A 12321-nucleotide genomic window follows, 5' to 3' on the forward strand; every position below is an offset into this window, starting at 1 on the left:
CGTAGCAATAACGGCGTAAGTTGTGTCGTAAACATAGCTAAAAGTAAAACCAGAGAGAATGCGAACCACGTTGTTTATCTCGACGTTGTACATTTCCTCCGTTATTTAATTACAAGTTTTACCGGACGAACAAACTCGTTCGCTTCGTCTCCTGAGAAATCACCTTTTTCTCTGCAGTTGCGTCATCGCTGCGCTGGAACGGCGAACGTACGTAAGGTGCTCTGAATTTCTCCAAAAATCTGCATAGAGATTATATCTCTCGCTATTTATAACGTTTAGTTAGACGAAACGTCTTAAATTCATCTTTCTGCTACTTTCAACCGCAATTAACGAAAAGCGTCGTCAGACTGCACGATTCAACGACCAGATCTGCAATCTTATCGTTTATTATCCAAGCTAACTGTTAGATTGTCTCAAAAGTCTCATTTTCTGTTTTGTATTATTTCGTTGAGCTATGTCGTTACGATCCATTTTGTTCTATCGCTACTTTTGTCTTCTTACTATTCCTCCGTAGCAACAGTGGTAGTAGGACAAGCTGGATCATACGGAGTTCGATGAAATAACATAAAACAAAAAATGCTGTGCATCTATTGTTTCCTGATAAAACGAAGGAACCTTTTGGCACAGCCTGATACTTTTCGTTTCATACGAAGACGGATGAAAATCACTCGTCAGATCCAAAAAGAATATTCGTACCATCGTACAAGAAACGCACGGCGATCCGACTGATCCGAGCGCGAAGAATACGACACGTCGGATCCCGTATTATCGATTTCTTCGAAAATTATCACGCGCAAAAAAGACATTTTAAGGGTAATACAAAAAATGATCGTTCCTCGTGTCTATCTTTAAAGCCCCGTCCTAAAAGGGTTAAAAGGTGTGAGGAATCATGATGACGGCATTTTAATTTACCTCAAGAGTATCCTATTATCCCTGAGCCATCGTTTCGATTCGTTCGCACCAGCGAACATGTTACACGATCCTTCTCTCGTATTTTACGTCTGTTGCATGCACGCTGACAGCGTCCGAAAAACGAAATGTTCTCATAAGCAAATGTTCCTTTCTTGTCGCATGCTTTTTCATTTCTCTTTTCTTTACTTATCGCAAAACTCGACAAAGCAAACAACGATATTCCAGTTTCCTTATCCGTTACATTTTATTATCAGTTCTCATCGCGAACTTGGTCGTTCGTTTCGTCTCAATGCCAACTTTCCAGCGGGATTTAATTTACGTTTGGCCTCGTTCTAAGCTCACATCGCATCCATAACGCGTTGCGTCTCGTCGAACGATCGTCTAGTTAGCTGGTTAAACGTTAGCCAGTTTACAATCGAGGGACCCAGACGTGGAAAACGTGCGAACACGTGGTACTAAAAATTGACGGCAAAATCAGCTTCAGCAGAAGAATAAATTCTTCTGGAGAAAGTTAACGTTAAACCGCGATCGTCTTAATCGTTGATCGACGTACATTCGAACAGCTCTTTTTACTGCACGGTATTCTGTCCAAGCGTTAAACCGTCTGCCAAAGGCAAACAACGGCAATATCCGAACGTTTTGTTATGAGATTATAACGTTTCTCAGCGACCGATGCCTTCGTTCCTTTCAAATATGTACATGTTTTATTAGCGTTCACGTGCGATGTATTCTTTCCTCTGCTCCATCGAGTGAATTCTCGTTACGACAGTTTGGTAGGAAACTATCGGCGTTCTGATTGTTGCAAGAAAATACGAAAGTGGTGCAAGCGTCAACAGAATTAGGCAAAATACGCGGCGTCGGAAAAGCCAGAGACATTAGAAGACGAAAACAAAAACATATTGAAAATTATCCAAAGCGCGTAGATATAAAAATTTTGTACAAATGGAAGTTGTTTATGTTGAAAGAATTACGTGGTGAGTTGGCAGACAAAAACATACGGAACGCATACATGGAATTTATATCTTATTATAATACTCTGATTCTGTGTCCTCAGCTCGAACAAGTCAATCCGCTGCACAAAACTACGCAGTCTATTCAATATGCACGTTACATCCCTACAATTCCTACAGATAGGTTCGACCAACTGAACATTAACCGTCAAGTACGAAGCATAAAATTATATTCGCTGCATAAGAGAGCTAACAGAAACCAAATAACGTATGTTCTACTAGTACGAATTATAAAACGAACGGAACAAGCGACAAGTTTCCAAACCAAAGATCGTACACACGAGCCTCGTTGCAGCAAGATAAATAACGATAAATAATAATAATAATACAACAAACTAGCGCTGCGTACTACTGTCAATATTAACCAGTTAGCTGTTGCTAACGATAGAAATAAATGTTTTCATTGTCTAATTTTATTACTGCAGTTTATTGCAGTTACCAAATTGCGATTTAAGCAGCAAATTGCAACTACTTTTCACGGCTGACGAGTATATTCGTCGAAAACAGCTAACTGGTGGCGATTAACAGTTTGCTTCGCGAGCTAGGTAGATCGTCGCGTTTCTTACGATGCCATCAGGTGTCCCAATACTTATGCACTTTCATCAAGCTTCGATGCAGAAGTGGAACACATACGGACAGATATAGATCGCACGTAAGAATTACATTGCAAGTTGTCTAAGGAGACGGAATAACGTGGCTTTCTTTCCCCACTAGACATAGAGGAAAGTCGTACAGTACCGGCCAAAATTCTCGCTTCTACCGTTAGTTAAATGCGCTATAAATGGACAATTAAATAAATACTACGAGAATGCAAGGCGATAGGGATAACACGATTGAAAACGATCTTTTTTCATTAAACGAAAAACAGTTTTTCCCGCTTAGTTTCACCTAGGAAATGGCTAGAACGCACGGAAAAACACCGCTGACAAATATTAAAAAAGAAAATAATGTCGATACATGTATCGGCGCCGCCGCTAAAGAGCTTCTTCCTCCTCCTCGATACGCGTATCGACCCCGCGCTGAACGTGTCAATAGAAGCATGAAAAACGCAACAGAGATATCGATAAGCATTTCGAAATTTTCCCACATATTTTCAAAGTCTGGTAAAACGGTTGCCCTTTAATTTAAATCTTCCGGTTAACGTAGGAGAGAACACGGAGAGAGAAAAAGAATACGTTTGCCTACGGAGGGTTAATTTAATCCTGTTCGCAGAAGGTTACACGCTACATCGCTGGAAGGCAATGAAACGAACGGTAGAACGCACGAGCTACATAGTTGATAATAGAAAAAACAAAGAGTCGATATAAATTGCAGCATATGGCCTTTCTTCGCTGAGCCCCTCAATCGTCTTGTTGTCACGAAACATGTAAATATTTACGATCGTCGTCGGGCATTTCGAAACGGTATCGAAGGCAATCGTGCGTTTCATTATTTCTCGTTACCGGACGAACGGTAACGACGATTCGAAAAAAAAATACCACTTGTCGGAATTCTACCGTAATATCTGTGCAATAACACGTTCGATTTTACTCGCGAGGTTTTAAGTCGACTTTACCGTAAGAATCTAGGAAATGAGCGTATAAAACGTATCTGCGATATTTACGCTATTCGTAAATAGTACTGCACGTGTGCGTTCGCAAACAGAATAAAATCGTGCGAAGATAACGCATGTACGATTCGACTGTTAAACACTTCGATCGCATATACAATGGTTGTTGGATAAAAGACGTAGACAGAATTTGCTCGCGATAGGTTTCGAGTAGAGCAACGGCCGTATTCGTCCATATGTTGCTACGATCGCTACGAATGCGCAACGATTTTGCGGTAAGAACGACAGGAAGATCATCGCGGCTTGAACGAAGAAACATGAGAAAAGGAAATGCGTCGATGATCGACAAACGGGGGAACGAAATTTCCATAACGACGTACATCTCCTACGCGTAACCTGTTACATAGAGCGCTCGTAAACCTCGACGATATCAAGTGCAGTACTGCCGCACCTTTTCACGAGTTCGGAAAATTTTTTCACGAAATATTCGGAGGAACGAGTGTCCGCAGCTGTTAACCAGTTAGCTGTTGCGACCTCCTTGAAAAGCGTATAGCCAAAAAAGTGCGTGGCAAAAAGTAAGCGAGTTTACTCGTCGAACAAAAAATATATGTGGCTGTTATAATATAGGATTAAGTTGCACCGAAAAGACTGCTTTATTTCTTAATTTTATTACCGCAGTTTGTCGCAATTACCAAATTCTGACCACTTTTTACGGTTGACGAGTATACTCGTCATAACACGAGATATTGCCACTTCTTTGTGTCGAGTATACTCGTCGAAAACAGCTAACTGGTTAAAGAACATAATGTCGAATCATGCGTCTGCATATGTGCTCTATGTACGTATACGTGGCTCACGAAAATATTCGCACGCTCCTAGGAACTGTTTATGCATATACGAGTCGGTTAACGCAAGAGCGACGTAAACAGAAAAATGCCGATCACTGATTAACGAGGAGCGAAGTCGGAATCCTGTAACGTACAATAATATTAAAGAACGTTACACCTGTTTTATGTAAGTCACTGTACAGTTATGTCTGAAGATAGCACATCTGCACGAAACAGAATCAAGGTTAAGCTTCGGAGATGCGGCGTTAAACCAAATAGCTAGAAAACTGACTTACGCTACTTTCGCGTTAGACGGCTCGTATTATACGAAACGTTTTGAGACTTCATTGGCTCTGGAACGGGACACGACCGTCGTGATTACATTGGTAATATTTGAAACGAATCTGAAAATGTATGTAAAAATTAGAAGATATTTTACGGATTTCGTAAAAGTTAGTGTATTTGAACAAAGCATTTGAACAGTGAATTGTTCGTTGTATGAATAATACACAATATGTAGCGAGATTATCTTTGGCACTGATCGCACGTCGAAGACCACTGTCCATGCTGTGTATTAATTTTTCATGTATGCAAAAAAATGTATGCACAAGTTAGAAGATACGTAGTGGAAGCGAATAAGCCACAAATGTATGTAGCGAAATTGTCTCTTGCGCCAATGGCATGCCTAAGACTACTTATTCATCCTGCATAGTAATGTTTCGTTAACAAGTGTATGTCTGCAATAAATATTTTCCAACTTCTCTACATACATTTCCGGACTGCTTTCAAATCTTACTATCGTAACCACGACAGTCGTGTCTCGTTACTAGACCGCGCATCTTTATGCAAAGATCGTTCATTTGAAAATACAAAATTGCACAAATCACGCGTAATATGAGGAACCACAAGAAAACATCCAAAGTACAGCGCTTTCTATGATACGTGGTAGTTAAATCAATTTCTCAATTTCTGGAGATTCTTTTTTCTCAGCTATATCCTTAAGAACACGAGTTTCCGTGAAAATTCACAGTCTACTCGTCTACGGTGCCAACGAAATATCGAAAAGTTTCGTACACGCATAACGTACACGATATTCCCGTAAATAAGAATTCTGTGGTAAGTTTTGGAACGCTTTCACGAGCCACTGTGTTTAAGTGTCAAAATGTCGTTGAGAATTCGCTCGACAGTTTATCGTTGCACAGGACGGGAAACTAAGCGAACGCGAACGTCTAACCAGGAAGAGACGGCGGCTCGGTCTTATTTCCGTTCCCTTTCCGTTATTCATCGATACGACGGTAACGCGTAATTCGAAGGTGTCACGGCATAGTAAACGCGGCGAGAGTCCGCGAATGTAAAAATTTCTGTCAATCGATACGTTAACTCACATAGCCTAGCCTCGGAAATTCTCGTGGCGAGGTCATGAAAGACTATCGTAAAGCCGACCGGGGATCATGCGGTCGTCCAACACGAGTCTGATATTTCTTGGTAGAGTACCGGAAACGATCTACGTTGCACGCAGATCATACCGCCGCGCACTTCCTACCACCACGATGGTCTTACGACTACTAAAAGGCCGGCCATGAAGGCTGCTCGCGAACCTAACCCCAACCTAACCCCTTCCCCACGTCTATGCCACTGCCACGCCATCATCGTCGCGCCACACCGAATCGCGCCACTCGTTCATTGTCAACCAAGCAACCACATTGTCCATATTGCGAAGACGTAGTTCGTTTGATGTAGCCCCTATAGGTTGTCGCTGCTTCAATTAATCGCGGTACCTCTATTATCGTTATAAAGAAGCTTTCGTTTCATCGTTTAGGAATTAACCCGAAGGTAACAGACGACGCAATTGTATCGCCACAAGGCAGCTCTTGAAAATCAATTTCATCGCGCCATGATGTTCCGCTATGCGTAGCTGTGATCCTCGCAAAGAACATAACCATCGCAGATACTTTAATCTGCTAACTTGTATTCCGATTATATTCTGTCACAGAAAGTTATATCCTGTATTTGTTTACCCCGGTTTTGTCTCGGCCAAACGTTGTCGTTGCGTTCTGTAGGCACCGAGATAAGGAAAAAGTGTCGTATAAACGTATGCGTGTTATTGGGAGCATCGTCAAGGAGTTATGACAAAAGAACGATATAGGAAATGACCGATAACGAATATGTGTTACTACGTATACTACACGTATACTAGTACAGAGTATGAATGGATCAAGAACAATTACATCTGATGGTAGTCGGTAGCCACGATTCTACGACTCCAACTGCAAGTCCATTACAAAATGTTCACCGTTCCTGACGATATAAGATTGGCAGTGGCAAAAGATCAAAAAGATGAATTTCGAATGGGTGCTGAATTTTTCAAGTTCATTCATAGCACTCTACCAGTAGAAAGTACAGAGAATTCGTCGCGTTTCATTTTATATCCATTACCTTTTCAAATTCTGTTCTTTTTTGAAGGATTTTTCAATTTGGGGGGTGGTCAAGAGTCGCAGGAGGGCCAGCAGGCTGACGAAATTGCACGACGTCGTGCTTCGCCAGAAACTGCTAGATAAGGTGCGATGAATGAGCCAGTTGTCGTAGCGAAGCACGAAACAGATTCAGTCATCGCTTTTCCAAAACTCAGACCGTTTCCGTCTCACTGCGTCACGTAATCGCTTCCGAGTATTCGGACAATGTTCCTTGTGCGCCGTCTGATCTTTTGCCGCGTTTTTATGGTAAACGCTACCTTGCTGGACAAGGAAAACAACGATTTCCTTGACCAGCAAGTACTGCGCTTGAATCTAATATAAATAATATATAATACATGACATTAGTTAGAGTCACGTCTTATACATTACACAAAATACACCAGCTACAATGGTAACCACCGCAGATTAAACAGTAAACCAGATAGATCTACGTTGCAGTATTGATCGCTACTTCACTGCATAAGAACTAAGATCTATCGTGTGAGATAATTTTACCAGTGCTCATTTTAATCGCAAACGTAATAGTGCTTGTACTGAGAATATGTTAACGGCAAATTATGTGAAAAAATTAGTCGAGCCGTAAAATCATACTTTCTAGTAGAAATTTTATTCCAAGTTTTAGCTTACTGCACAAATCTTAGAATGATAAAAATGAAATATTATATGAAGGTACTCGTTGACCTTCCGTTAGGCGGCTATTTTTTTTCCACCTGGTCTAAGCAAGCAAATGTAATAGAAATCGAGCGCAACTGAAAATTTATTTTCAGAAGCTTCAGCACTCGCATCAAGAGGCATGGTATGGAACTAACAAGAGTAATAGCCAAGAATAGAATTGAATTAGGTACATGCACCTTCGTAGATAATCCCAATTATAGACGGCAGTTAAAAAGAGATCATAAATTCTGACCGCCTATAAAAACGCATTGCAATGAAATTTACGTCTTTTTAAGACAACACGAGACTCGCAAGTGGATCGCATAAAAGTGCAATTTTCAACATTAATAGAATGTCCTGAAGGAAATGTACCGGTGTTCTATTTTAACAGCACGAAATGACCTCTAGAATGAACGACTAGGGCAGGAAAAGATTACAGGCTTTTTTACACGATGGAAAAGGCAAATTTCCTCTCAGCAGCGAATAAAAGATTACAAATTGGAAAATGAAAAAAATTCCTAAACTGAAGAATTAAACGTAATCTTAAAAGCATAGTTGAATATATTATTTATCTTAATTCAAGTGCGTATCAAAAGTATAATACTTATATCCTTAATGTAGTATATGGTTAATTGTACTTATTAGTAATGATCGTAACGTGTAGTACGTTCCAGCAATTTTATGAATGTTTACTACGACTATTGGAGTAATTGTAAGTCATATTTCATTTTGTAGTTTTTAAAATTACTTCAAGTGTGTCTTGTAATAAATGTTATTCTAATAAGTAGTATTTTCTAGCAAGTATCGTGTCCTATACAATGTTATATAATGTACGTATAACTATAATATAATAATTTATAACAATAATTTTGGAGTTACGTTGCTAGAATTTTTGGTTAATGTCATGATATAAGGGTAGCTTAAATTTTTTGGAGAATACGAGTACGCTGTAGCTTAAGGCCGTTTAAAACCGTCTTCGTTATGCTTTTCTCTCGCTATTCTCAGTAGCGCTTTGGAAAGGGCTGTATCGCGACTACACATAACTACTGCAACGGGTTAAAGAATGACCTCGTTCCAACGTTGAATTTTCATGAATTCTGGAGCAAGGAAATCGATTTATCAAACTGTTCAACAAACTCGTAATATCATCAGTTTTCAAACATTTACAAGAATAATTACCATTTTTATAAAATTGCAGTGAAAACTGCTCAAACATAAGAAAAAAGTTTTCAGGTAATTACTTTTGACCTAGGTAATATAGAAAACCTTAAGGTATTAGTCAGATATATATATATACAGAACGTGATTGAAGAATTATCAGTACTGATAATGAAATCTATATCGATAAATAAACATCTCTACACCGAATCTATAGAGTTATTGTGACATGTTTAAGTGGACTAATTGGATAAGTAAAGATTACACGTACATATTTGAACATGCTCTTACAATTCTTTAATTTAATTTACAATATCATAAAAGATAAACGAAGAACATCGTTTTACGTAACCTGTAAGATAATTCGTAATAACGTCTGGATAAGCTCGAATAAATTGAATCAGAATAAGACTCATCCTAAATATATTTTATCGCTATCGCGAGTGGAAGAATACAAAAACCGACAGAACTTTCCAGTACAGTAACCGAAGTACTAAGAAGACCAGTAGGCGATCGTGCTTCCAAATTTTCCACGTATGATTCGTACAATTTATGAACTGGCGTATTTCAGATCAAATTCGGCTGGACTATACCGTGGCTGCTCTCATTGCGTCACGTGTAAACAAGTTTTATCGATGTCTGATTAGACATCATCCGGTCGTACCATGATCACCAGCGTGAATCAAGGTTCATTTTTTAGAAGAAAATTACGAACGCGTTACTTACTTGACGGTTAATTGCCTCTGTATGAGAAGCTTCTTCTCGATTTGTTCGATTGGAAATTGTGGCACCTCATAGGGGGCAGAAATTTCATTGGGCAATTCGTGCGGTACAAGTCTTAAGGAGGTTCCACCACCTGCACCTGTTCCGCCACCTTCCAGACCAAACACCGGACTTTCGCTTCCTGTAATGAAAAGCATGGTCCCTTTTTAGTAGGAAAACGTTTACACTAAACGTATTATTATACCTCGAAAGCGGATGCAAAATGCCTTAAAACGAGTTTAGTCGAGTACAGCGGTTCTTAATCTCTGGTCCGCGGACCCCAAATGGTCGCAAACTCTTCACGGTGCGACGCTCACGCGCAACTTGTTATTTTACTACTCGAGTAAAAAATATTTAACCAGTTAACTGCGTTCGACGCGCTTACTCGTCCTTTTATTTACTTATCGCGCTAATTACACACCCCATAAGAGATTTTTAAAACTAAACTCCGCAGTTAACTGGCTAAGGAGTACGCGTACCTAAAAAAATGTTCCAGGTGTATGTGCATTTATCTTTATTTATTTAGACCGAATATCTCCTCTGCAAATTTGAAGATCGTTGATGAGCGATTGACGAACGTTTTAAATATTTCAGGCCTGTTACGGATTCGAAGTTTGAATCAAGTGGAAACACGGATTACTATATATACGCGACAACAGGAAATTATTTAGAATAAACGTGATTACCGAGAGACTAAGAACCGCTGGTTTAGCGGTACTACCTCAACACTTGGTTAACAAGATTGTACGCTTCTGTGTATGTCTAATGCAAATTGCTAAGTAAGTTTCAACGTGCGTAGTTCGTTGCTGTGAACTAGAAAACGCTTTCACTGTAACCGCCAATTATTTAACGTAAACGCAGCAAACATACACGTTGCATCGAGAAAATTACCATCGTTCCCCGCCTGCCCCGTTTTTTGCAACCATTCCGTAATAGAATTTCGCTTATATCCAGACAAGTAGTCAGTTTCGCTACCCAGCACCATCGTGCAGTTTTCTTCTGCTCGTCTAGAAAGATTTGCCAGAATTCTAATATCGAACATGATTTCGCCAATTTCTACTCGAATCTGTCGATCGTCTACGATAGTTGCAGCTTGTTTACTTGCAAATAGAACTCGATATCAATTAGTAAAAAAAAAAGCAATCGAATATGTATATGTCGTATCAGACATATTAGACTTGGGCAACTAAGTGGACGCAGATTTTGTCATTAGGTGGTATTGACAAAATCCGCAATCACTTAGTTGCCAACCCGATAGAAGATCCGAACGTTCGTTTGCTGACTGAGTAATTACAAAAGAAAACGATAATCGTGATACTGGAACTGTCGACCTTTAACCAGTTAGCTGGTTCTGACGAGTATACATTTTAAGTACACGCTTTTCAAAGAAGTCGCAACAGTTAACTGGTTAATGTGTACCTAAATATATTGCACGTAATTAGTTGGAGCTGAAGCAACATGACAAAAATAAACGAGTATGTGTAACCGTGTTTCTATCTGAATAAAGGTAAACGTTAATATTGCTAAAAATATTTGCATTTCTCGGTATTTGCAAAAACAAAGAATCTGGCACCGGCCACTGTAACTGGCTTGACGGTTTTACTATTAGGCAGATTCGATTTACGAGTAGTTTAAGAAGAGTACACGATAATCTCAAATACAATAAATCCCTGCGCGTTAATCGATCGCCGAGAAGTCCCGATTTTCGACCACTTATAAAGAGGATTTGCTGTTCAAATTCGTTCTAAAGAGGCGAAGGCGAGTGATTTCGATTTCGCGTTACAATTCGCTCTAACATTGATAAATTTTCTACCAAACGATAAACCTCGTTAAAAGAAGTAGCTTTTGTCTGAAAACTTTTCGTCTGTTTTCGATCTCTTGCGGCTCGCGAGTTATGTGTTTAATCAAAAAGTTCGTGGAATTTTGGAATTTCCCGGTGAGAAAGCGCCGACTGAAAAAAGAAAACGTTTGTTCGTTTGCGATCTACCACAAACATATACAATACATACAATAAACCGAAAATGTTGTAAATCACGGCTGACGTCAAAGGGCGATATTTAATCTCATTTTCTGTTTATGTTATATAGTAATTTTACGTACATATTTAGATATAGAATTATAATTTCGTGTTTATGTTGTACGTTTTTTCTACGAAAATATTACTTGCATTTGTCGAGCGTATCTCGAAAGTTGTACCAATTGTTGACATGTATTATATCGATAACGATATCGTATTTAGCTTTTCACCTCCGCGTTTGGAAGGAACAATTTATGAACATGTACCTGTACTTAAATGAATAACAATCACCCTGTATAATATGCGAGGCAAATCTCTAGTAAGTTTCATTTCTTCCTCTCATGTTCATAAAACCATAAATTTGCATAAACATGCAGAGTCTATTTCTAAGTCCGACCAGAAGTTGCAACAGCTTTCTGTTTACATATGCAATATTGAAGTCAAGTTAAATCAAAGTGTATGTTGTTCTTCAGAGTTCGAGTACTATTTTTGGGAATCCGAATCTTTCAACACGTTGCAGTTCTCTGACGCCAATACGCCAGCAACCTTGACAGCGTGACAATCGTTGTTTGATTTTGCTTTAATCATAAACGACGTAAACCAAATTTACACACGTTTATAATATTTCCCTTTCTGAAACGAAATTCTTTGTTTGAAGCTGGAGGCTATATGCGAGAGCATTCTCACAATGTGTACCCAATTTAATCACCTTTTGTAATTTGCAGCTTTTATAGTCAACTTGATAAACAAAGTAATTGAAACCATAAACGATAACTTTTATAAACTAAATTTTTTAAGTTATGGCGTAAGAATTAATATCTGCCTCTGAACGATTTTGATTGTGAATACTATATAGGACCAACATTTTTTACGTTACTGGTAACCATTATCGATGACGAAAATTGTTTTTCTTTATGAATAACCATTATTGACAAGAGGAATTGTTTTCAGTCACGAC

The 12321-nt window shown here is 39.0% G+C and overlaps 1 protein-coding gene across 15 annotated transcripts in view; it reads right to left on the reverse strand.

Annotated features, from left to right (window-relative positions):
- The window catches only part of AMPdeam (AMP deaminase), a 34053-nt gene that overhangs the window by 10400 nt on the left and 11332 nt on the right, over positions 1 to 12321 (reverse strand). For 8 of the 15 annotated variants that reach the window (XM_076625865.1, XM_033349708.2, XM_033349707.2 and 5 more), the window contains one exon: positions 9311 to 9488. In XM_076625865.1, coding sequence (XP_076481980.1) covers positions 9311 to 9488 — 178 coding nt within the window. Of the gene's footprint in view, positions 1 to 912; positions 2286 to 5683; positions 5862 to 9310; positions 9489 to 10237; positions 10354 to 12321 lie in introns of those variants that run through there. The other 7 variants (XM_076625870.1, XM_033349710.2, XM_033349714.2 and 4 more) reach the window with 6 other exon arrangements.

The sequence above is a fragment of the Bombus vancouverensis genome, chromosome 17 (assembly GCF_051014615.1).
Source record: "Bombus vancouverensis nearcticus chromosome 17, iyBomVanc1_principal, whole genome shotgun sequence".
Lineage (NCBI taxonomy): Eukaryota > Metazoa > Arthropoda > Insecta > Hymenoptera > Apidae > Bombus > Bombus vancouverensis.